A 26,240-nucleotide genomic window follows, 5' to 3' on the forward strand; every position below is an offset into this window, starting at 1 on the left:
CCTTTTTATTAAGTAACATGAAAAGCTCAAAACCAAATTGTGCCAAATCTTGGATTGCTTGCATTGGAGTTTTCTACACCTAAGACTACTATGAGAGCATATATTTCCTTGTTTTATTTATGGTCTGGGCAGTTTTATCTAAACTTTCTGACATAACATTTTCTTCTGAAATTTACGGCGCATTAATTAAAACAACTTTCAGTTGCATTTCCTTTCAAAGAAAATTACTTAAATTATAAGAAATAAAGTAAAATCAAAGTCAGTCAAGTAAAAATAATCTTTAGAACTTTCCTGAGGATGTTGCATCTACAGGGATGCCACATTTGAAGCAGCCACTTTATTGCTGCAGTGGCCTCTCTCCTGTGTCATCATCGAGGAATGAAATTCTGAATGGGTTCCTTCCTGCTGCAGCAACTATAATCTCCAGCAAAGGATATGATTCTTGTGTGCTATGGTAGGCACAACCACAGAACAAGAAGATTGACACTCCATTTGTGCAGTGAATTAGAGTTCTTTTAGAATTTCATTACTACCAATGACAGAGGTGGCTGGGGACACCCCTGCACCTTTACAATCCATGCTGCTTTGAGAACAGTGAGCTTGGAGAGGAACCTAAACTCAATGCCAAGCATCACGAGGTAAGCTGGGATAGATCTTGCTCTCCCTTTAGATATTTCTGTAGAAAAGTTTTGTGATTTTCCTTTTCAAGTAAGCTGGCTAAAAGCTGTGTCATGTGCCAAAGGAAAGGCCCAGGCTGTGTTTAGTTCAAATACAGTGGAGAGAAGTCAGACCTGTGTCTGAGAAAACCCCAGTTCAAAATGAATCATCTGTGTAATCTGGATGCCAGATACAACAGCTGTTCAAATTTAAAATGGAAAATTTTGTCCCAGAGCTCTGGAAAACAGAACTGGAATGACATTTGCAGCCAGGCACACGGACCTGCAGAACTAGGTGAAAAAGTCAGCTACCATTTAGGAGTTCTGTGGTTCACCCACTGACACTTCTTTTATTACCTGTGACCAGGTCAAGCTTCTAATAATCGCAGAGGATAAGATGAAAACTAATCTACAGCAAAGGAGCTGTCAACATATGAGATATTTTAGCTACATTTGGATGGACATTTCCAAGTACAAAATGACCAGCTATACAGTCAAATCTTTCCTCTGCTGGAGTACAAACAGACAGGCTCTGTAGAGGCCAGGGACAGGTTTGGAATATAGGACCAATCCCTCCTAAAATCTTTGAGTCCATATTCTGCCTTAAATCAACACTAACCTATGCCCAGCCGGTAGGATACCTTCATCTATCCTCAGTAGTGAGGTAATTTAAAAAACAAACAAACAAACAAATCCCACCAAAACTAACCAAAAAACCCCTGAACTCAAGAACAAACCACAAAGATGAAAAAAAGCACTGGATCCATTCATCATGAATTTCAGTTCCCTTGACTTCCATTTTTCTTTGCCTCCCTCTACAGGAATGTGAAGCTCTTCTGACTAGAGTTGGGCTCTGCAAAATGCTGATATGTGTTGCATATCTGGGTACTGTTCTCCCTTCAGGCTCCCCCAGACAAATGTCAAAAAGAAGATGGAGCTGCACTAAAATATAGGGAGATTTTTTTTTTTTAAATAAGGAAATTGTAAAAGAAGACATATCTCTACTATTCTGTGATTTTATGTAGGGGTTGTGTAACAAATTGACTACATTTAACTACCAAAATATTCAGAATTCAGATAGGAAGGTGTTTTTAATTTGGGGAAATAAATTGATTATTTAAAAATAAGGTACCTTTCTCCCCTTGTCTTTGAGTTTATTCTCAGGCCTCATTTAATGAAGTCTCATATTCAAAAAGAATGTTTGTAACTCTTTGTAACTGAAGAAAATCTAAATATTTTGTGTGCTATGCTATTTACCATCCCTTAAATATTACAACAGACAAAAAAGAAACCCCATGAGGAATGAGACAAGGAGGAAAAAGCAATATGCACATGTTAACCAACATAAATATCTGTTTGCATGCATGGATACACTGAAAAAATTCATAAACTTAAATAAAATATTTGTTGTAATTAACATTAAATTGAATTTACACAGTTTCACAAACTCCATCATTTAATAACAAGCAAGGTTTTGTCTAGAATCACTTATCCAAGCCAAGTCTTGTGAAACAGATGAATCCCACACAACAAAAGAATTGAGATGTCATTGTATCGGACCAGTTTTGTGGGGGATGTTTCCCCCTTTTTTTTTTTTGTGTGTGCAAATTCTGAGATGTGTGATACTTATTATTCAGAGAAAGACATCAAAGATCCATCCATCTCCCAGTGAAGGGGTCAGAAAATATTTCTTGTTATAATACCTTTGAAACAAACTATTCAGCCCAATTATATTCAAATCCGTGGAGCTTGCCTGCCCCCATGAGTTCATAACTGGGATGCACGTGGCAAAGAAAACTATCCAGTGAAACCATAAATACTTCATATATAAGAAAAAATTCCAATCAGAAATGCAATGCTCCATTGTGACTAACTTTAAATTAGCACATTTACATTTTTAGTGGATTTCCTTCAAGAGAAAATCACAAAGAATTTAATATTTTACAAGTTCACAATTGAAAATACTAGAAAGGTATAAATCCTAAAATACCAACCTTTTATTCCCTCTTTTTGAAACATCTTCATTAAGAAACTGATTTAAAGGATAGTTCCTTCAACTAATATTGATAATAAGTACAAAATCATGAAATAAAGAATTAAAAAATCAAAACACAGAAGCAATGACATTATACAGAGCCACACAGACACACAGTCACAGATATTTAATTCTGGTTAGTTTAAACTTCATTGTTGAAGTGATACCAAAAGGTCAAAGAAGCTCAGTGACCCATCAAGTTTGTTTTTATTTTCTTTTTTTAAATCTGTTCTTCTCTGGAAGGACTAAAGTTAGGAGGAATTCAACTGCATATGGTAAAAGGCTGGTTTTTTAATTTTAACAATGTTCAAGTTGCTAGATGCCCATAGTCCCAGACAAATAGTCCTGGGAAACCACAGGCAGTTGCATGGTAAACCAGAACAGCAGCTTTAACATATGGATTTTGTGGTCTCTCTTACTAGTCACTATAAAGATGCATCTGACCCAGGGATGTCATCCTGTGCATATCAGCTCAGATGAGCAGCACCAATTTATACAAAATTATGTCATCCATTGCACATGTCATCAGGTCTGACTTTCCTGGTTACAACATAACTCATTTTCCTTAATAAGAAAAAGTTCCTCAAGTTTTCTCCAAGCCATTGGAGAAATGTCTCCAAACAGAAGTAATTCTCTTACATTCTTCTGTTAGCACCCAGGATCCTCAGAAAAGTCTGACAATTAAAAACATTGCCCTATCTTTGGGATTTACAGATCAATTCTCAGTTTTCACTCCCCATCTCATTTTTTGTCATTCTTGAATATTTATTCCACACGGCAATCACACTTGGCTGAGAAGATAAGATGTCCCCTGACAGCATCTGCCCCTGTGGCCAGAGGAGATCATCCCTTTGTCTTGAGGAGGGGGTTGCACCCTCACTCACATGTAGGGCAACCAAGCAGTTCCCCTGCTTGTGCCTAGCAGCCATGTGCTCACACATCCTTGTGCTGCTCAGAGTGGTCCAGGAGCTTAATGAAGAGATTTGTGGCTCAAACACTAACCATGGGGCCCATCCTGCTCTACGTTATACCAGAGGAGATATGTCCCACCACCACACATTGACTTGAACATGTCAGAAAATATAAGTGCCAGTGTGAAGAGTTTCAGCACTTTGCCGAGTTGCAAATCTCAGTGCGGAGTGCTCCATTTTACCCACAGGAATCCTCTTTTCAGCACAGTCCTGCTTTTCCACAGCCTAGCGCCAGATACATGGCATGGCATGAAACCATGGAATACTTTGTTTATGTCAAACAGTAACTTAGAACTATGAAACTCTGCTTACAGGAAAGCTCACACCAGTGAGCTCCTAACAGCATCAAGTATGAGAGTAAACTTGAGGGATTTCTGGATTTCTGCCTCTCAGGTTTGAAAAGAGATTGGTGCTTTGCTGCTAATGCCACGTTTGCAGAACATACCCTGGGCTCACATTAAATGTAATTTTTTCTGATTAGGTCTATAACTATATTTATAAAATACTTCTTTTACAGATTTGTAGAAACTCCTGGCAGGTAAAAAACAAACAAACAAACAAACAATTGAACAAACAAATACCACCATCACCCCCCAAACTAAGAATCCCAAACTGCGAGAAAGCATCTCTGCCACAGAACCTACACAAGGCTGAAAAACACTCAGACGCAGAAACCAACTATTATTTTGGGGAGGATAAAGAATGTCACCAGTAAGTGCCAGAAAGGAAAATATTAACAGTGCACTGTATAACAAACCGTAACATGCAAGACAAATTAAGTAACCCGCAGAGGTATCATTTAGCCTAAACATCAAACACCTGCTGGCATTCAACTAAGAAATGGGAATTTACACCCAGAACAGTTATTTCTACTATTTCTAAGGCTGAAAACATTCTGTGTCCATGATATCGAGCTATTGAAAAACTTTAGTGAGCAACTGACATCTGGTGTGATACTGGAGCCCTCTGCTGTCAAATATTACACTTCAGTTATCAGCTGTCTTTTAAAATCAGATTTCAATGTACTCCAAATAATATTGAGCCATATACAGCAGGGAAAACAAGTATTTCTATCTGTAGGTGAATTATAAGGGAAAAAAATCCTGACAGACATTCAGTATTACTGTAAAGAGAAGATCTAAGTACTCTCTTAGAAAACATTCTGTGAAATTTCCACATGGAGCTTCATATTGTAAAGCAATCTAAAATATTCATCTAACAAATTAAAACGTTCCTTTGTTTTTCAACAAGCAAAGTGAAGATTTCAACAAGTGAGAAGAAGCCTTTGTGGGTTTGTTTTTGGTTTTATTTTTTAGTTTATTTTTAGGAAATAAGCTAAAAATGTCCCTTTTCAGACTGTATTATCTCCATATAGATTCAGAAAAATTAACTATAAAATTAGCAACTGGCTTGCAGACTGTAGCTCCTCCAAATGTCAATACAGAAAAATAAGACCATTAGTTACATCTTTAGTGTCATCATCAGTTCAATTATATATCCTTACTCTTTTGTTCTGTTTTTCTTTTCTTATACTTCATGTATTTTGTTCACCTTTCTCACACAGGTTTCAGCACTTTTCTTGGCGTTGCTCTGCCTGAGATCTATCATGCAGCAATGTTCACAGAAACATTAGGGAAGCAAGATGTCAAAAGCAAAGGGAAACTTGAGAAAAATACCTAAATTACAGGTAAATCTGGTTGTGCCACATGCAGTTCAATTCATCTGCCACTTTCCATTTTTAAACTTAATTTCAGATACTTTAAAATTACTTTAAGCATTAGAACAGAATACCTAGTCTTCTTTTTTTTTTTTTTTTTTTTCTGTGCAAAAGCTCTAGCAAGTTTTAGCAATTATTTGACCATTTTTAGGAATGTTTTATTAAGCACTGCATGGCTCTAACTAAATCAATTTTTACATAATTGTTTGTCAAAATCCAAGCCCACTCATTCTATGCAAGGAAAACTTCTAAGACTTGCTCTTGTGTAAGCTGTGAACATTCCTTTTGAACATGGGCTGCATTATAAATGCTTAGGATTAACTGAGTTTAACAAATGTCTTCAGAACACACTTTTTCTGAAGATGTTGCCTCTCCTGAGCATTCCCTGGCCCCACCTTCCGGGATTAGAGGTAAAAAAGCAAACCAGGAGTGGAGTGGAAAGAGAGGGTGAGTAGAAAGGCACAGAGAAGAGTGAGAGGTGAGTGTCAAAGTCAGGAATTTGTGAGTGGAAAGGCTTAGAAGAAGTGCAGGAATGCTAGGGCAGAAAGCAAACTGGTGCGCACAATACTAATAAAATTAACAAGCATTTCAAACATTCACATCATCTTAGATGTTTTCTTTGTTTTAAGGTCAATATTACTTGAAATCCTGGGCTGTTATTCCCCATGATTAGATCATGTTCTTGTGATACTCCTGTACACAGCAAGGGGATTACACAGTTAAATGTTACTCTGTGAAAACAGAAATGACAGAACTCATCCCAGAGACCTTTTTTGTCTCAAAAATTTCCAAATAAGTGTTTATGAATGTAAATACAGTCATATGAAACTCCAACTCTGTCTCTTTACTTAAAGGATTATCAAATACTGACAGTGGCAGTCACTATTAAAACTGCAGTCTTTCTAACACCAAGAAATAAATATGTATGATTAGTCTTCATCTTCCAAAACTTATCTGGAAAAATATATCAGTAATGGCTTAAGACAGCTACCAAAAACTTTCTGCTTCAAAACTAAATAATAGGAGAATGAAGCTCTGAAACAATGAAGAAGAGCAACCTCTAGTGGTCATAAAGGTAAAAAACGAGAGGAGAAATCCAATGTACAGTCCTGCCTTATCCCACTGGTCCAATATTAGGGGAATTTCACTGGCAAAGGGTACAGTGTGGTTTTGGTTTTTTTTTACCTGGACATACCATCTGCAAATTCAACTCTGCTAAATAAAAGGATACTCAAATCTTATGAAAACTATGTATTAAATGAAAGGAGATGAGAAGAAGAATCTCCTTTCTGGCAGAGTGCTGTAAGACACAGATTTTGCTGTGCCGAAAGGTGCTTAATTATTAGCTGCCACTGCCAAATGACAAAGGGTTTTACTTAAACATGAGCCTATTTACATATAGCAATATGGCAACTGACCTGAAGGTCTGGCACTGCATATATGAATAGCTCAGCAAAACAAAATCTTTTCAGAGTTGTTTTGTTTGGGTTTTGTTTTTTGGTTTTTTTGTTTTGTTTTTTTTTTGCCTACAGCAACAAGTGATTTCAAGTTTTGAAATAGTAAGGAAAGAGAGGGTTGTAGGAGTAGGAAGAGCGGAGGAGGATTGAAAACTATTAATAGGTTTCAGTAGTACATACAATCTGTCATCTATGCTGTTCTACCATTAAGTGAGTGATTAAATCTTATCAATCTAAAGTTTTAGAAGGATCAGATCTAGTTTGGCACATATGCAGCATTGTTCTAAATATGTTCTTCTGCCACTGGCAAAATGAACAAGAGAATCTAAATGTAAGGATGCATTGCTTTTATTATAGTTGAAAAGTTTTCCCAGAGAACCTACAATCACTGCAGAGTATCACCTACCAAAGGAAATAACAGGGAGATGAAAATTAAATAGCTGCAGACATAATCTTTGTGATGAGTTTTTCAGCATTTTAGACCAGTTCCAAATTTTAGTCTCAAATCACAAAATTTCAGCTTCCAGTTCAGGACTTTCACAATCCTACAACTCGTAACATTGTAAAACTTCGACTATTCAGGCCTTTCTTTTTTCAGGAAGAAAAAGGGTGACCATCCTCTGGTCTTCAACAAGAACAGTTAAGTAAATGGCATTTGCCTCTGTCCATCTCCCTCTCACCCACTCCCCTAGGAAAGTTTTATCCTCCCTAGCCGGGCAAACTGGTACCACTAATCCAGATGATCAGCTGGAACAAGGAGGCTTCAGAGATCCAGACATCAGTAACTCCATGGAATTTAGGGACTATTCATACTCCTGCAAGGTTTGGCATCTGATTTCTATCCAGCCTTGCTCTGTGTTAACTTTTTAGAGCCCAATTCAATCTACTGTTTAATTGACTACCACTCATCCACACCATGCAAATTCCATAGAATTGTGCACTGCCCTTTCACTGCATGACTTCACTTTGACTCTTTACTTTCTGTCAGTCAATAATAAAGGGTGAATGATTATCACACAACAACCTAATTCTTTATCTACCGACATTCTATCAGTGCAAATCTGAACATTCTTTGAATGCACACACATCACCAGTTAACCTGAGACTCAAATTTTCTGTCAAATAATTTATCATGAATAGTAGGCTATAATATATCAACAGTTGAAGTTAAATTGTTCAAAACTATAATGCAACTATTTCACAGCCTAGAATAATAAGCAAAAGGTAGCATCCTATCTTTTGAAAAAAAAAAATAAAATAAACTGTGGTTGAATTATTCAAGTCAGAAGCCCACATCTAATGGCAACAAAAAGGAAAGAAAAGCATTTTGCCTATAGATCAGTTAAGACATGGGGCTCACTGTGGTATTTTTACAACGGCCAACACTTCCTATTTCTAGATGCTGTTCCTGTTTAATATCTTGGACAACACTTATTAGGCAAGTGAAATTTTCACATTGAGGCAAAGATTAATATTTGGTCCATGTGGCCAAACCTAGCCCATCCATTTCTGAAAATAAAACACAGGAAAAATGCAATTTGTGTCTGTCTTTAGAAGGCCCTGATGACTTTCAGTGCAAAAGCTGGAAATGACTGAGCAGGCTTCATACTGATGGAGGAACAAACAGGGTGAGATGAAGAGGTGAAGAGATAGAAACTCAGGAAAAAATCAGAGGAGAACCACCTCACAAGGAGGGAGTAAGAGACAATGAGAAGCACCATAGAAGAACCTATGAGAAAACTGTTAGTTCTTATCTTCAAGTGCTACTTGGTACTGAGCTGTACAATAAATGATTTTGGAAAAAGATAAAAGTAAAAGACTTAAGATAAAGTAGATTGATGATAAGTAGCTTAAGATAAAACAATGTAGCTGCTCATCTGGGACAAGAAAAAGAGAAAAAAATACAAGTCTGAAAGAAATCTCAGAAGCTCCTAGGTCTATATTTTGCCTAAGGCATGCTTTAGCTAACTCTCTGTTAGCTAACTGTTTTTGAATGTTCTTTCCAAAACCTTTTGGACAAATCTTCCACATTATCTGTTCTGGTGCTAGTTCTCCTCATATTAGAAAGTCTTTGCAGTGTCTAACAAAACAACTATGCATCCATAATTATTCATGTCTTACTTCAGACTGCTCTAAGCAGCCTTGGTTGTTGGTGTTCTTTTTCTTTCACACAGTCCTCACGTGCTTTGTTTCCTGGACCCATCATTGTGAAATATATAAACATTTTCATAATGAATCAACCTCCATCATTAAAATTTTGTCCCCATCATACCAATTAAAAATCTCTCCTATAAATGAAGTGCCATCACCGCCTATTACCTTACACATGGCTTCCTCCCTCTCAGCACTGGCACACACTTTTAGGATCTTCACAGCATTCAGGTTGATTGGCTAAAAAGGCAACCTTTTAAAATCAAGTCTTGTAATAAATCTCCCTCATCACTGCATGAGCCTCACCCTCTGCATACAACATGCATTCAGTCAGTCCATAAGTCACTGCAGAGTTTACTGAAATTATGTAGTGTTCTAGATGATGCCTAAGAAATGCAAAAAATGGCCTCAACAGTTCATTTGTTCTGAAAATATCTTTCCAGATAAATCCTAGCTTAACATTCAACTCTTTTTTTCTGGCTACATCACACAATCGCTTATCTTTTCCCAAGACACTTGCCTGCAGACGGAATTCTTACCAGGGGTCTGAACGAACACCATTGCTCTCTTTATGACTGTATAAAATGACATTATTTCTGTTTCTGTAATTCAAAAGGTTATCTAATTTGTGAATGACATGGTGATTCTTTCATCACTGCTTCCCATATTCTTTTCATCGGAAGATTTTTCAGCATATGTTAACTTCTTTATGCCACCACCACTAACAACCTGAAAGTCAAGCCAATGTCTGCCTTTCAAAGAAAATTCCACCATTCCCAATTTCCATTTAAATTATCACCCTCTAAATAGTTCCTTACTGATTTCATATCTCCTTCATTAACCCCATTTTATTTTGCTACACTAGTAAATGCCAGTATAGCACAGCAAAATTATGAAATCACTGACTTTCCATATTGGCTTTTTGCATTTATATAAACCATTTCTATTTAATTGAAGAAAATCAAAACAAAACAAACACACAAAAATCCTCATAAGCTCTACACACTGAAAACTTGAGAAAAACTGTTCTAGGATGAGATTGAGTTGTTTTTTTCAATATGTTAAGTTTCTTATAATTTGTTTAGAGCCGCCTATAAACAAACACATTCATTATAATCTCAATGACAGCAGTGCTGCTTAAATAATTATGATGAAAATATTCAGGATGATGAGTTGTTTTGTAATCATTTTCCACCTCAATTATGGGAATTAATTTTACTCAAATACAAGCGGGAGTATTCAGGCTATTTAATTTGAAATTGACTCAGAAAATAATAAATAATTCAATAGGGTGGAGTGTATCCCAAATCACCTAATTGGGTCATTTTTGTTGCATTCATCAGCATTTTAATAAATCTCACAACTATCTCATCTGAAAATCTCTTTACTTGATCATCACAACCATCTGGTGAGGTCCTGTGGTTGCTTTAGCTGAATGCAGGTTTCTAACTATGCAGTTTTACAAATTACATTATAAGCTTCTGAAACCATGTCTGGACTTGGTCTCTTTTTGATATTGCATTTGTAGTGGGGCAAGGCTTTTTGATGTGGCTGAGAAAAATAAACAGAATTTTTGCATTTCCCACACAGAAAGAGAACAAGCAGTCCAGAACAACTTAATAGCCATACATGGTTTTACTCTCTCCCTTGAAATGAATATTTAATCTGCTCAAGAAATTAGCTTCCTGACCATCAGCACCAGTGGAATGAAGACAGCATTTGAAGTCAGACTCTTGTTTGGCAGGTTTCTTGTGCCACACAACTGAAGCAGAGGGGAGACAAAACTCACACTGTTCAGATCATGATCAGTTTCCTATTGTAACCCTCTACCTGCAGCTGATGAAAGCACTGAAGACACTTTACTGAAAAGAAGCAGATGGGGTGAAGGCAGCCAGGAGTCAGAACACTGCCCATGTACGAGGCTGGGGATAAGCAGCCAGATCTCACAAGAGGTCCTGTTCCGCTTCCCAGCCCTGTGGGGAAGCTAATGCCCCTCTTCAGCTGTTAAACAAAATCATACCCTGAAGTGTCACTTGGACTTTTAGCTCAAAGCTTCTGTACAAGAGTAGATAAACTCTCCTCACAGTTCGCTGTTGACATTTTTATTATTTGTACTTTGCCTCATCATACTGCTAATGGAATAATCTGCCGCCAATTAGAGCTCTCGCTGTGGTGCTTCTTCCACAGCTTACTTTCACATATTGCTTCTTATCTCCCACTATGCTTCCCTACATGTTCTTCACTGCTTTAATCCCAGTTCCCATTCCCTCCTAAACTTTGCTCCCCATCCCCTTTTGAAAGGCTATCATTATCAAACAGTAAGCAGTGCTGCAGTTACCCTTGACAACTGCCAGAGTGTCAGCAGGCTTCCCAATGAGCACCTCAAATGGGAGTAATGAAGCTGAGGGATGAGTCAAAAACAAACAAACAAACAAGCAATCCCCCCCCCCAAAAAAACAACAAAAACCCCACCTCACACTGAGCTCCAAAAGCTCCTTCAAAGCACTACTTTTGCTACCATGCTTGCAATCCCAAAATGGCAAGTCTCCCCCTTCCCATTCGTTTACTTAATTACTCCTTACAGATACAACAGCACTGATTCAGTGGTAATTTTTTCCTCATTCATCAGTAATGAAAACAGCAATCAGAGCAGAGAAAGGGTCTATCCAGTTCCCTCGTGGTTTTGTGAGGATTGAGCCCTATGCCATAGAAGTGGGCAGAGCACTCAAACTGCACAGCAAGCTCCTGTTTGCACCAAGAGTGCTGAAAACCTCTGTCCATAGCTGTGGCTACAGTACAATATTCGGTGTGCATTTGATAGACCAACAGGACAGTAAAGAATCATAGGAGATATGAAGCATACCATTTTACCTAAGGAGAAAGAAAACTGCATACTGAACTAGAGTAAGCAATAAATCAAGATATTAATTCACTGTACATGTACGTGCTCTGTTTCCAGAGAGGGAAAAATACACATTATTAGTTAATGTAAATGTGTGCAACAGTTTAGCCAGATTGTGCTCTGCTTCCCCGTAGGGTTTTAGGCAAGTCCAGAACTCCAATTCATCTGATTAGATCAGGGTACAAGAGACTCTGCATCTCCTATTCACAGGCTGATGGACTTCAAGCAAACACAACACAAGGCCCTATAAGTGAATACCATAGAGTCATACCTCTGATTTATTGGCTCATAGGTCCATATTATTGCTAACAAACTACAGTGACTCTACAGGGCTGTCCCAAATCCCTTAGGCAATGCCTCTTCATCCAAAATATCATTAAAAGTTAGATTCTAATGGTGGTATGTCATGCAAAACTACATGCTTAAACTTCAGGTAGTTATTTCTTCCAGCTAGAATCATAGAATTGTTTAGGTTGGAAAGGATCTCTGAGATCATTGAGTCCAAGTGTGTGACAATCACCACTAATCTATGTCCTAAAAGCCACATCTACACATCTTTTAAACACCTCCAGGGTCCAAGACTCAACCACATCCTCGGGCAACCTGTTCCAATGTTTGACAACCCTTTCCATGAAGAAGTCTTATGTAATATCCAATCTAAAACTATCTTGCCCTGTAACTTGTTACTTGGGAGAAGAGTCTGACCTCAATTATTCTCCACACACTCCAGGAATCTCCTAGAATGTTTCCTCTCTGCTGTATCTTATTTCCAGCTGACAGCTGGTAAGTTCAAAGTGCCCCATGAGAACAAGGGTCAGAGATCTTGAGACTTCTCCCAGATGCTGGTGGAATACTTTGCCTGCTTCTTTGTCCTGGTTGGGTGGCCCATAAGAGCCTCCCACCATGAAATCTGCCTCATTGACCTTCCTCCTGGTCATAAACCATACACATAAACCCACAAACACTCAATCCTATGGTCACCATTACTAAGCTCTGGGCAGTCAAAACACTCCCTAACATACAGGGCTATTCCAACTACCTCTGCTTTCTTGCCTATCCCTTGTAAAGAGTTTATAGCATTTGTTCCAGCACCTAGGCTTCTGCTAGAGCTGTCACTTGGAATTAGCAGGATTTCTGGGGAAGGGGAAGAAAGTTATTCCCTTTTAGGAAATAGAAAGAAGACTAAGTAAGAGAAGAAACTAATGAAAAGATGTAATGGCTGCATGCACCCACTTTCAGTGGACTACCACACAAAAATACTCACAATAAATCCAAGTTTTTTATAGTCTCGCGTGTACATAGATTTCCGTTTCTCCATACTGCCACTGCTGTTGTTAGGTTCAGATTCGGCATCAAATGCAATTCTTCGGAGTTCAAATATGATATCCCGCTGAGCCTATGTTAAAACAAGGTTAAAAAAATCGGTTAAAATAATTGATCTCTCACTTAATTAAACAATACCACAAAAGGTGTTTCAAAACATGGTATTCCTGTGCACTACCCAAAGATTTTGTGTCTAAATTCCCCACTTCATACTTGGAGAGACAGTCTGCAAGAATGACCTCGTGGTTCCCACTTTCAAAAGTCCTCCCACTGATGAGATTCACACACGGGTGTTTAAGTGCTGACTTCCAGACCCAGGTTAGCAAGGCCTCTGACCACTCAGGTTTAACCACAGAAGCCAAGAGATCACACACATTTCAAATGAAGCTGCTGTTTAAGCTGGTACTTAAGCACCTTGCTGGATGAACACAAAATGAATCAGCACTCTGCATTCATTTTGGTAACTATCCATTTTTGCTACCGCAGAAATAGGTAAGAGAGGAATTACTGCAGCTGCAAATGTCTCAAGACAGTGATAACCACCCTACCAGCAATATTAACAACACTGTGTTAGTCACTCTCTATGGAGATTTGCACTACTGACTGCATGTATGTTCCCAAGAATTAACTTTTCTATCTCAAGCTTAGGAAGCATAAAATCCTACACCATTATATTACTTTATGTTTACAACTATCTCACTCTCCCACCTTCTCTCCTCCAAATCATCAGCAAGCCTTAAGATGACTTCAGCTTAAAAATGAAATCAGGTTCCTCCTTGTACAAAGCCTAAATGAAGGCCACAAAAATTAAAGAAAAAGAACACATCATCCCTATGGCTCATCAACTCCATATTTAAATTTTTGGAATATTTTAGGGGAGTGTCACTTTTTGCACAATGAACAATATCAAAGTCAATCTCTACACACAGCAAGAAATAAACAAATTAAGTACTTTGTAGGTTCCTGGTAACCAAACCAGGGTTTATTGTCACACAATTTAACTTCAACTCTAGCATGCTGGATAGTTTTAATACAAGCATTCAATTTAGCTCTACAGAAGTACTTTTAAGAAGGACCATACATCTCTACAGCTTCTGAGAAGGGCAGAAAGGAAATAAATGCTGGGCAGTTGCTCAGAGTATCTGCTTGGGAAGACAGGAAATTCTGTTCATGGAACTACATGCTAAGGAGAATTGCCTGGCCATTTTGTTGTACTTTGCACAAGGAACGAAATAGCCAGTGCATCTTCTTACAACCAAAAAAACCATAACCCAACTTCATAGAGAGAGAAAATGAATGACTTATGTCAAATGTTCCTAGCAAGTGGCTTTTTCTTCCATTAAGAGCTTTAGGTACATCAGTGATGAGTTGTCTTCCTGCTGAAACCAGATCATGCCAGATGCTTACTTGATCTTGTGGATCCATTTTTGTCATCATTCTGTCTTCCAGAAGATTAAAGGTAAGTACTTGCAGAACATATAGCTGGTGTGCCATTTCATTATTGATGGCTCTCTGTGCCCTGATAACATGCTGCAAAGAAAGAGAGACAGATTTTGGTGAATCAGAAAATTACAGTGGATGCAGTAAGGTGTTTCCATGTCTAAGTATGTGTTTCCTATGCAATAGAGCATCTATACTCCAGTAATGAAAAACAAAACAAAACAAAACAAAAAAAACACACACACACACACAAAAAAAAAAAAAAACCAACAACAAAAAAACCCACGAAACCAACAATCCTAAACAGCAAAACAAAAAACCATACACAAACACAAACCCATCTCCACTCCTGAAAATCAAACCACTAGCACTACTGATTCAGACACTGTAGTAAGTAACTTAAGGAGACACAACTTCACACTAGACAGGGTCGATGCATACACTGAGAAGTAGCATTAAAAAAAAACAAACAGTGCTGAGAAGTCACTACACAGAAAAAATAATTCCATCCCAAGAGCTTTAGAGCTCTGTATTTTACTTATTTTTTTCTAAGAGATTATATTAAAAAAATATTTAAGAGAGTAGCTGTCTGAGCAGGAAAGTATTCAGGCAGCAAACATAGCCAGAGAATAAAGTGATTTAACAGGGCTCAATAGGGAGTCAGCATCACACCACAATCCTGCCTCTACTAGACAACTCCAATCTGTATGAAGAAGACTGCTTAGAAATACATTAGTATGTGATGCCCTATACGTGTAGAATTATCTCACTCAGAAAGCAAACGCAAAACTGATGGACAATTTAAGAATCCCTGGGGTGCCAAAACCATGAAGTAGTTTTATATGGGAAACAGACCCAGGACTCTAAACACAGCGAAGTACATAAGGAAAGAATCATCAAGTGGGAGATGGATACATCAACTGATGTTGTACAGTTCCAGAGAATAAAAGAATCTTTCTGCCAAAAGCCACTGGAGTATTTTATGACAATAAATAAACAAACACCTAAGAATATTATCCTTATGATTGCTCCAAACTTCCTATGAACTCAGCCAGTGTAAAAATATGCCTTCTGAAATAAATTCTGGGGGTTTTGTATGCATCAGTGAAATTATGATAGCAAATGAGAAAATGCGAGGGGTTGTTTGTTTCGTTTTACACTCACTACAGAGAAAGATTTTCCCTCATTCCATTGAAGATGTAATCTACTCAAATGTAAAAGGCAAAATCCCTGATTTTCCCTGATAGCAGATGCAGGTCTTCGATATTTATTCATTAACTATTTCATTAGGTTTAATTCATGATTCTTGTGTGTAAGTCATGACAAATTGTGTTAATCAAGACAGAATAATCAAAAGAACCAAAAAACACAGGAGTATTTAATACTGTATTTTCATGAAGAAACCATAATTTCTGTGACTGGGAAAATAACCCTTCCAAAAAGCAGTTTTGAACACATTTGACCAGCATATAAACCTTACCTTCTATATTACAAGGCTTCAAAACATATCAAAATACAAAGGCTATTAAAATACATTAAGATAAGACCTGTGAGCACCAACAATGGAGTCACCTTTTTTCTCTTCTACTCAACAGTAACTTTGACAACCATATACTTACAGTTAAGATGATGGAACGAAGCTGCTTTTGTGCCAAAATGTTTGCCATTTCCTGATTTAGTAAAAAAAAAAAAAAAAAAAAAAAAAAAATTAAAAACAGCCAGAAGCAGATAGTTTAGTATCATAGTAGAAAAACACACTGACTTAAAAGGTCTTGCATTTCTACATTGTTATTTATAAACGAAAGGAAGTAGCATATCAGCCTTATGACTGAGGTATCAGTATTATCTGAGGAAACACAAAGTCAGAATATTCTACCATGAGTAGAGAGACCAAGACAGTTAAAAGTACATCACAAGCTGAAGGCTTTGGTGATCCAAAACCTGCAGTGAAAGACTTCAGAAGAGGCCTCTGTGGGTTCAAGAGATTATTTGCATACTTGTTCAAGCAAACCTTCCCCCACAAACAATACAGAAGGAAGCATGGACTGGAAGCAAGCCAGGACTTTAAAACAAGATGTCAAATAAAATGCTTATTTACTTTAATATTTCAGCTGTTTTAAAGTCAAGTGCTCCAACTTTCACTCAATAAATCAGCCTACAACTCAGTGCTGTTTTATTACAACAAATGATAATTCTCCCCCGTATTTTAATAGCAATGTTGACATTGGTCCACTCTTTTGCTTTAAATTAATTTGTCTTTCTAAGACCTGTCTGAAATCATTATCGATGTGAATATGCTTTAATGCTTAACAGCTGATCCCAACTGTCCATGCTGCAAACTGTCCTACAATGCACAGAAGGGAATATTTTACACTTACCAAGCATAAGAGTCTAATCTTAACCCTGCCTACCAGAGCATGCCCTATTTTTAAATTCCATGAACTTTTCCATCAGTATAGAAATGTGTGTATGTGTGCATGTGTATGAGAGAGATGCTTGCACATGTAGTGCATTCCTGCTGAACTTTGTGAGAGCTGAAGACTAATGTAGAACACATACTAGTCACTTTTATATAAAAAAAAATCCCCTAGAAAACAGAAAAACTAATACTATAACATTAAATAGATGAAGAATGGATGACTAAAATACATCTGCAGAAACAGTAAGTGTTAGGCAAGAACTTGCTCGGGAAAAGAAAATAATTCCTATTGTGAGATAAGAGGCAGTCAGAGATGTTGAACTCTTTACTTTGTACCAGGTAAATGCTGCAACAGAACATGGGAGTGAAAGAAGGAACAAGGGACCGAAGATAAGAGAAACCCAGCTTCAGGTTTTAAGCCTTTTCCAGCTGTGCAGGTTTCAATTGCCCATAACAGCAAAGGAGCAAAGGAATGGATGATATAGATGGTTCCATCTCTTCCAGAAATGTGCAGCTGAGCTGCAGGGGGAGTGCCAGGCACATGATATACTTCAATGTTGCTTAGAACAGACTGGCTGGATTTTTGTCAAACTATGTACCCATTGCCAAAAGAATAACAAGTACAGAATATGAGAAGGTATTTCTGCATTCAATGCAAAGAAAATTATAAAAAGGAAACTCTTCTATTTAATTTTTAGAAGATTATCAAATTGTTAGTTCTTTCTTATAGCTATCATTTAAAAAGCTGTTATAGCAATACTACTTTTTTCCCCCACTGGACTAAAATTGATTGAAGCAACAAGCATTCAAAAAACCAATTATTGCATCAAAATTGACTTTACCTCCAAAAAGGCTATATAGTCATTAGCACCTAATAAGCTGCCTCTTCTGATATAAGTATTGTACTAGCTGATGAGAACAAGAATTATCTGACCAAATTTGCCATCTCATTTCCCATAGCAACATCTCTGCAAAAAAATGCAGACAAATGAGAAAGAAGTTTCAAACATTTGCAGTATCACTTCAATGTTCAAACTCTCAGCCCTTTCCCAATAGACTTATTTTCTATTTTATTAGTCGCCCAGGTTTCTCTAGATGATTTGGTCCTTGACAGGGGCAGAAGAAGCAAAGCAACCATGGAGTCCTCATTAAAAAGAAAAATCTTGGACTTCTTGGGTTTTGCATTACAGAAACAGAGAGAGAGAAAAAAAAAATGAGGGGAAAGAATTCAGACAGCAGAGCCAATTTAAATCCCTTCTTTAATTGCAGAGCAGCCATCCACATCATGCCTATAAGTCGGCAGCAGAGAGGCTGCCAAAGTTCCCAGAGTCATATGAGTTTTGATGCAGCTTCTCACTTCTAACCATATTAGTAGTGAGTGCTGAACATTAACTTTTGAGTGCCCATCACCGGGTAATCGCATGAGACTACATCACCTCAGTTCATTCTCTTAGAAAGACAGAGTTCAGTAAGTGCCATCTGTTAATGCTATTTGGAAGGCAATGGACAACTACCTTCTCTATTGTGTGGTTTACTAATTAACCACAAGACAGATATAAAGAGAAACTGAACAGATTCTGACTGCATATTCTGGGTTATTAAAGACTGAGGGAAAATTTCTGCAAGTGTCAGAGCTATTATCCCTCAAAGCCAAAGCAGATCATTATCTCCCGATGATCATATACTCCCTGACTAATAATTTTGTGTCACAGCAGCAGATACTACAGGTGAAGTCTGTCTAGCTTAATGCTGGCCTCACTACAGGTTACACTGTTGGCAAGACAGGGTTTTGCTTCCTGGCAATACCCTGTGTTACTGTCATTCAAGGAACACATGCCCACTGATTAATACTGAAATCTTATCTACATCTGACATCGTCCCTCCACTTCAAATATGACAAGGCATACTTTTCACAGAAACACAGAAGCAACTATTCACAAATATAAAAAGCAAAATCTTTGGTTTCTTATAAGGATCTATTATAAATTTATGTCAAAATTGAAAGAAAAGTTTTTTATTCTAATTTTTGGTTATTAGGTGCTTTCTTGTCTTAGTTACAGAAGACTGTATTGGAGGAAGAAAGAAAAAAGAGGGGGTTGAGGGGTGGAAAAACTTTTTTTTTTTTTTTTTTTTTTTTTTTTTTTTTTTTTTAAATTAAACTATGGTTATACTTTTCCCTGTTTGCAGTGTTAAAAATATTTTTAAGAACAAGAGACAAAACCCAAAAAACCCCAACCAACCCCCCCCCTCAAAAACCCTCATTAGGGCTTTGATGTTTGTTTAAACAGTCTCTATCATATAAAAATCTAAATAAATCTAAGAGAAGCCCTTGTCAGAACTGATCAGCAGCCCTCAGTGAACTTGTTCTGGACAGTAACAGTATGTCACCACAAGAATTATCATCACTGCTCCTGGTGACAGAAATGTTAAATAAATACATGACTAAATCTGTTTTGACACAGGCTAGTAACTTCATAAACATGGATAAAACTTTGTTATTTCATAACACTTCACATTCCATCCCCATTTAACATCAAGTAGCAATCTTGAAAAATTTCCTGATATCTGGCACTAAAGTTAAGTTAAAAAAGTACACTATAAAAGTCATGAAATGCTTACACAGCAAGATATTTTTGTTTTCAAAAGAAACACACTTTTTAATAAAAAATCCGGGGGGAAAACATTCTACCAAAAAATGGCCTGGGTTTACAAGCTGTGTTGGCAAAGAATTTAGTACAATAAATACTACAGTCAGCCACAGTCAATATGGTTCATATGAGGTCACAGGGAACTACAAAAGCATGGAAGAATGCTTAATCCCTCCTAATACTGGTGGAAGATGGAGGTAGCTCCATTAAAATTAATTATACCCCAGCACGAAACAACAGAACCAGTTACAGTTTGAATTAACTGCAGGAAAAGTGTGCCTGGCACAACTGCAGGTATGGATATAAACACTTTTTCTCCTACAGATGCATAGGTATACAATCTCCATCAACCTACCTGCCTCTTGTCATCCGGTGCTTTAAGGAAGAGCGCATTTATTACTGCAATGGTGTACGTCTGGATTTCTTGGTCCGTCCTGTTTGGAACAATGTCGTAAACATGAGAAAATAATGCACATGAGCTGTAGAAACCGATCTGGTTCTGCAGGTAGATGTGGAGGAGCTGTTTGCACTTCATGTTAACCATGTAAGTTAGATAACCAAGGTAGGTCATGATCAGGCTGTCTTTATTATTGAGAGAGAGGTGATGTCCCAAAGGAAGACTTAGAATTCAAAAAAGGTGGAATGAACTGTCCCTTGAACTGCCATTGATCCTCCACTGATCATAGCAAGAGTCTGGTAACTGGTTTCTGTCCTATCTCCAGCACAACAGCTGGAGATAGGAAGAGGAATCTTCCCTAAAGGTATCTGTAAATGAATCTGCTGGTATCAAAGCTTTTCAGGTGCATTGAAAATGTCCCAGGTGGGAGGCAAGCGTCATTATGCACAGTATGTTACTCTATGCTACAAGAGGCAGCTTCCATCCGTTTAAGCACTTAACATTACTATTTAAGAAAAAAACCTTCCCTTTTCAAATATATATTCAGCAAAAGTTGAGCAATTTTTGTCTTACACACTTCCCAGAGTCTGGCAAGCAAAACAGCTACATCTGTATGTGAATGGCATTAAACATTTGGTGCTTAAGGTACACAGAGTGTTCTTGTCTTCATTCTCCACTTCCAACTACATAGGTAACTTATAGAAAAACAAACAAACGACACAAAAAAAAAAAAAAAAAACCCCTAATGACCACGCAACTCCAGAAAGATTGTTACCAGTTATGCAGTCACTTGGAGTGGAGGCAGGAATCATAAAGGAGGTTGCTGGTCTTTGTACCACTGTTTTTTCTCCAAATGTTGTGCTGTTTTCGGGGGGAAAAAAAATCCACCATATCAAGCAGTAGTCAAAAGACACTCACCCCTGCAGATGTGGAATTAGCTGCCCAATTGTGATCTCCTGTGCTACTTTCTGGTACAGGTCATGGCTATTGAGCACCATCGATTCCAGGATTGCCAGCGACCGTTGCAAGATAGAGATGTCCGAGGCAAATTTGTTCACGTAGCTTGCTATCTACAAATACAACCATTCAGAGAATCTGCATCTTGTCATGAAAACAAGGAAAGGTAAGAAAGAAAACTGTCAATGTGGTTCGGAAAGGTATTAGGATAAAAAGTAGTCTGGTACACATGTCAGTTACCAGTGAATACCTGAAAATGATCAACCAGGCACAGCATATATCATCAAAGAACACAGTGGCACAGGTTCTACAGCTGGCAAAAGTCACCAAAGGTTATTGTCAGTACTCACATGACTGAAACGTATGCTTCATCATTACATTACGAATATGATAAGACAGCATTAAAAAAATTAACAATTATATTTTTGTATAGAAAACTTCAGAAAAAACAAGGAAACTAGTTCTCATTTTTTCCAGAAAAAAATTGTGCAGCCAATTTTCTCTAAAAAAATATCTAGGCTTAAGGCAAATGTTTCAAAAGAGAAACTTATAATCCACCTTTCTGGCAAAACACAGTCTAGAAAAACATGCCGTTTTCTTCTGCTTGCTGTTACCAATAATGCTGAAAGCTCTTTCCAGGTTACCAACTAAAACTCTGTTGATGACCAGGACAACTGGTTCCATAACTCTGTCTAGAGTCCAGCTTTTCAATTAATAACTTTCCCTTTTACTGCAAGCTGCCACAAGCAAATGGCGCTTTAATTAAAACCAAGTTTGACCTCTGCCATTTTGCAGTGTGGCAATGACAAGCTGCACACTCATCTGCAGAGTCAACACAGCTGTACAGTAAGATGAGATGTGGCAACACGCCTTCTCCCGCATGTTGCCCAGCCCACGTACCCAGCTTCCCGGGAAGAAACCTGCCTTCTGCTGGTGCAGGAAGCGAGAACTGCAGGTATTTTCTTCAAATACACCGACACCAGCACAGTCAAAATGAAAGGCACCCAAGAAAGCACAGACAGAAGTGTGGTGTGACCACAGTTACTTGCTCTCTGCAGCCAAGTAACAGAATACAGTGGCCGTGTCTCAAGTTTGGTATGTTCCTTCCGGAAAATTTCACACATCTCTTCAGTACTCCTGCTACAAGCCACTACTGTAGTTACACTGTTTCCAGTTCTGGATGCTTGCTGAGACCCAAGAACTGTTTCCTTCAAGGAGCAAGAAAGGCTTGGAAAAGCTGTTCAGCTGCCTGTAAAAGTCACATTAAAATGCTGTCACATGCACAATGGTATTGTTTTGCACTTGTGACTTTTTAAGCAGTAGTGAAGGAGCAAAACATCCAACTTTGGCTGGAAACAAGAAGGAAAAAAGGACAGATTTTTCTTTTTTTGTATCTATTACAGCACTGCTGTTTGCTCTGCTACTTGGTCTGCGTTGCCACAGCAGGAACATCCTACACCAAATGAAATTCAATTCAGAGAATATATATTTATTTTATTTTCTGTAAAGAACCATGAATGCATAGAAAACAGGAGGAGAGAAGTAACTTGATGATCCTTTTTCTATTTTAGACTCTCAGTATCTTCTATCAGCAAGTCTTGAGCCAAATAATATTTACAGTAGTATGCAAAGCACAATGTGCAGTTTAGAGCAACAATCTGTGTGTCAGAAGCACTGTGCTACCTCACCTCTCTTAATGGTAATCCAGATGTGTTTTGATGCATTGCAGCCAGAGCTGCCAGACCTCCACAGGGCCCAGGACAGGAACAGTGTCTACACAGAACAACTCTGCACTGCTCACACATTAAACCAAATGCCCCCTGGGTGGTTCAGTTTTCCATGGATTGCTTGTGCAGCAAGAAAACAATATATCCAGACTGTGTCCCAAATCGCCAGATTTCTGTCACCTCTTTAGGAGCACTGACATTAATTAATTATTCTTGGTGCAGCAGCTCCTTCAAGGGACAGTTAATGCTTCACTGGGATATAACATTTTCATATGAGGGACCTGCAGAAATGTAACAGTATGGATAACTGGAACCTCCATCTAGGAAAGGCTGCCTTAGCCTCATTTATTCTCCTGACTTTGGACCAAAACATCTTTTAATCATAAACACAAACACAAGGTAAAAAGCTGTCTTGTGTGTTTAAAAAGACACATCACACTGAACATAGATGCAAAACATCTGCTGGGTAACTTGCATGTCAAGCTGTGTGTATTAATAACCACCTTGCTGAAGCATGAAGTCTGGCCAGAAATAATAAGCTTGTCTACCTTGAAAAATAAGTCATGCAAGTTCTAGGGAGAACAAAACTGCATTAAAAAGAAATTCTATTCCCACACTTGAAGATCTGGATGTGGAAAAAAAATTTATGTCCTTCTTAGGAATCAACAGGAGTCCAAATTTGTGTTATTTGCTGTTTTCTGTTTATTAAGCACCACACACAAAGAGAGGGCTTTCAACATCCAAAAATAATCCTACATTCATTTATCAAAAATTCTGATGGTTAAAATAATGCAAGCTCAGCAAAATACTACCTCTTCTCCAGAAAGAAGCAATTTGATTGTTTTGCACTTACACATGAAAACCTGCCACATGGGTGTGTCTCATTAAGGATAAAATTATTTCTTAAGCAAAACCTCTAACCTTAAAATCTGCATAGTCCTCTTGGCATGTATATAGCCACATATGAAAGAAGAGTCTGAGTGCTTAACTTCCTATCACTTTCAAGGGAAATTAGGAATCAGACCATGAATTTACACATTCGTGCTCTTTTGAAATAGGAGCTAAATAGTAAACTGAGGGTAGATGAAAAACCTATAGCAAATGAAACTACATCATCTGAATTCTCCTCCTGGTTCAGCATCACTTAAGGCACAAGAGCAAATTCAAAAGTGAAAAAAAAAAGTTTAATAATAATAATAATAATAATAATAGTAATAGTTATTATTGTTATTGTTATTTAAAAGCTGCACCAGAAAGAAGAACACATAGGGAAAAAAACAGTGAGAGAAACAGATCTAATTTTCATTATGTATGTTCATTAGTTATTTGCCTGCACTATTCTGTTGTCAGAAATGTACAGAAAAATCTGTCCAAGTTGTGGTCTTTGTTAAGATTTAATGCATAATAAAATTTTAAAGGGTGCATATAATTTTAAAATAAGGAACCAGAGCTGCACTTGAATAGAGAAAAAACAACTAACAAATAGAAAATACTTTTCTGGCTGCCACCCAGTTTTCCTGCACAATATATTTTAGAAGGTAAACAAGTTGTCACCATTAAAGCTCTGCATCATACACTTAAGAAACAGCAATTATATAAGTAATTTTTAAAGACTTTTTAAAAATATCTCAAACAATACTAAAAACTTCATTACTCCTCTTGTAGGAACTAAAGATGGAAGTACCAAATCTGTGTAGTGCATTTTTGTCAGGGTTTAGGAATGGTATTTCCCAGTTTAGTGCTCCCACTGAAACACCCCAAACAATGCATCAACTCTCTCACTCCCCCCACTACTTCCTGTGGTGGGCCTGAGGAGAACTGGAGGCACTAAAGGTAAACATCATGGGCTGAGATAAGAAAAATCTACTGGAAACAGCAATGAAGTAAGAAAAAGAACAGTAACAGCCACACTGTCAATAACAGAGGGCACAAGAGAGGTGAACCATCCTCCACATGCGAATGCTCATGATGTGGGAACCTGGACCACTGCCACACTACTCCGAGCCAGAAGGGACCCCTTCCCCTGTCCCCAGAAAACAATGTGAGGTGGTATAGAATAACCTCTGGGTCCTGGCCATGCCCACTCCTGGATACTGCAAAAATTAACCCTGTCCTGGCCAGAACCAGGACAATTTTGATAACGAATCAGGGCAACTTTTTCTAAGAACTTGGAATCCAAATCCTTTAGGCAGCTGTGGAATCTGGAAATTAACTATATATCATCATAAGCAAGAAAAAGGTCTTGAGAGAACTTTGCATATCATAAGGAAGTTTTTCCCTATGTTGCTATTCTCCCTTAAAATAAGGAACAAAGTTCTCCTTGAAAATATCAATCTTACTTGCTACAGTTGGAATAGCAGTCTTTAGGTACCCAAAGGATGGGAGAGAGTCTGAATCCAACACCAAGCAGTTATTCATTAGAAGCAGTCAGGCATTCCCCTTGAGGTCTCCTTCAGCTTCTACATTTTCAAGTTAAAAACCTACTCAAGAAAAAATTCAGACTAATTCAACCCCATTAATGTTTAGCTTTTTTTTTTAACATGAAAGACAGCTTCAAAAGGCAGAAACACTTGATTACAAGTTCCCCCTCAGCAGAAACTTATCATGTCCCTTATCCATCCTGTCAGTCACCTGAGCAAGCCCATCAAGGACCTCAAGTGGCCTGTCAAAAGCCAAAAGTCAGAGGAGCAAGTGAGGATGAAGTTGTAGATTGCTGCCGCAGAGATAAAGCATGGTCCAAAGGTGCTCTGCTAGGTTTGTCCCATGCCCACACTGCACCACTGAGGGCTCTGCCTTTCTGGCTCCCAACCACATGCACTCCTGAGCCTCTTTCCTCAATCTCTGTCATTATCTTGTCCCTCTGTTTCTCTTCTAACTCTCCTATCATTCTCCTTGCCCCCTTTCTTGCTCAACAGTTTCACTTCTGGCTTTACTTGCCAGTTTTGGTTTTCACAGGTACTGTGAAAATGCTTTTGTTTGTGTCTTTTGGTTGTTTTGTTGCTTTGATTTTGGTTTTGTTTTTTTGGGTTTTTGTTTGTTTGTTTGTTTGTTTTTTTGATTGTTTGTTTTTTGGTTTTTTTGGGTTTGGGGTTTTTTGGGGGTTTTGTGGTTTTTTTGTTTTTTTTTTTTTTTTTATTGTTGTTGTTGTTTTGGTTTGTGTTTTGTTTTTGTTTTTTAATTGGGTCATAATCCAGGGAAACATATAGAAGTGCCTGACAGAAGAGATGAGCTATTAACAACAGTAACACAACAATTTCTTTTGTTGTTACAATACAATCCACAGGGCAAAAGGTGTTGATAAATTTGGACAAAGACATTTGTTTTGAACCATTAACAAAGTTGATGTTCTAAACTAACTTTAGTAAGTTTCTTCACATGCTCCATAGTAGGCTCCCCTAGAAAATAAGGCATTCTGGACTTGACTTTGTGTCTCCTGCCAT

At 37.8% G+C, this 26,240-nt stretch overlaps 1 protein-coding gene across 3 annotated transcripts in view; it reads right to left on the reverse strand.

The window, feature by feature from the left end:
* ELMO1 (engulfment and cell motility 1) overlaps positions 1 to 26,240 on the reverse strand; it is a 308,416-nt gene that overhangs the window by 174,618 nt on the left and 107,558 nt on the right. For all 3 annotated transcript variants that reach the window (XM_083880270.1, XM_083880272.1, XM_083880271.1), the window contains 5 exons: positions 21,035 to 21,186; positions 20,075 to 20,153; positions 16,272 to 16,322; positions 14,620 to 14,742; positions 13,154 to 13,285 (listed from right to left, as the gene is read on the reverse strand). In XM_083880270.1, coding sequence (XP_083736396.1) covers positions 13,154 to 13,285; positions 14,620 to 14,742; positions 16,272 to 16,322; positions 20,075 to 20,153; positions 21,035 to 21,186 — 537 coding nt within the window. The remainder of the gene's footprint in view (positions 1 to 13,153; positions 13,286 to 14,619; positions 14,743 to 16,271; positions 16,323 to 20,074; positions 20,154 to 21,034; positions 21,187 to 26,240) is intronic.

Source organism: Zosterops lateralis (genome assembly GCF_965231275.1).
Source record: "Zosterops lateralis genome assembly, chromosome: 1".
Taxonomy (NCBI): Eukaryota; Metazoa; Chordata; class Aves; order Passeriformes; family Zosteropidae; genus Zosterops; species Zosterops lateralis.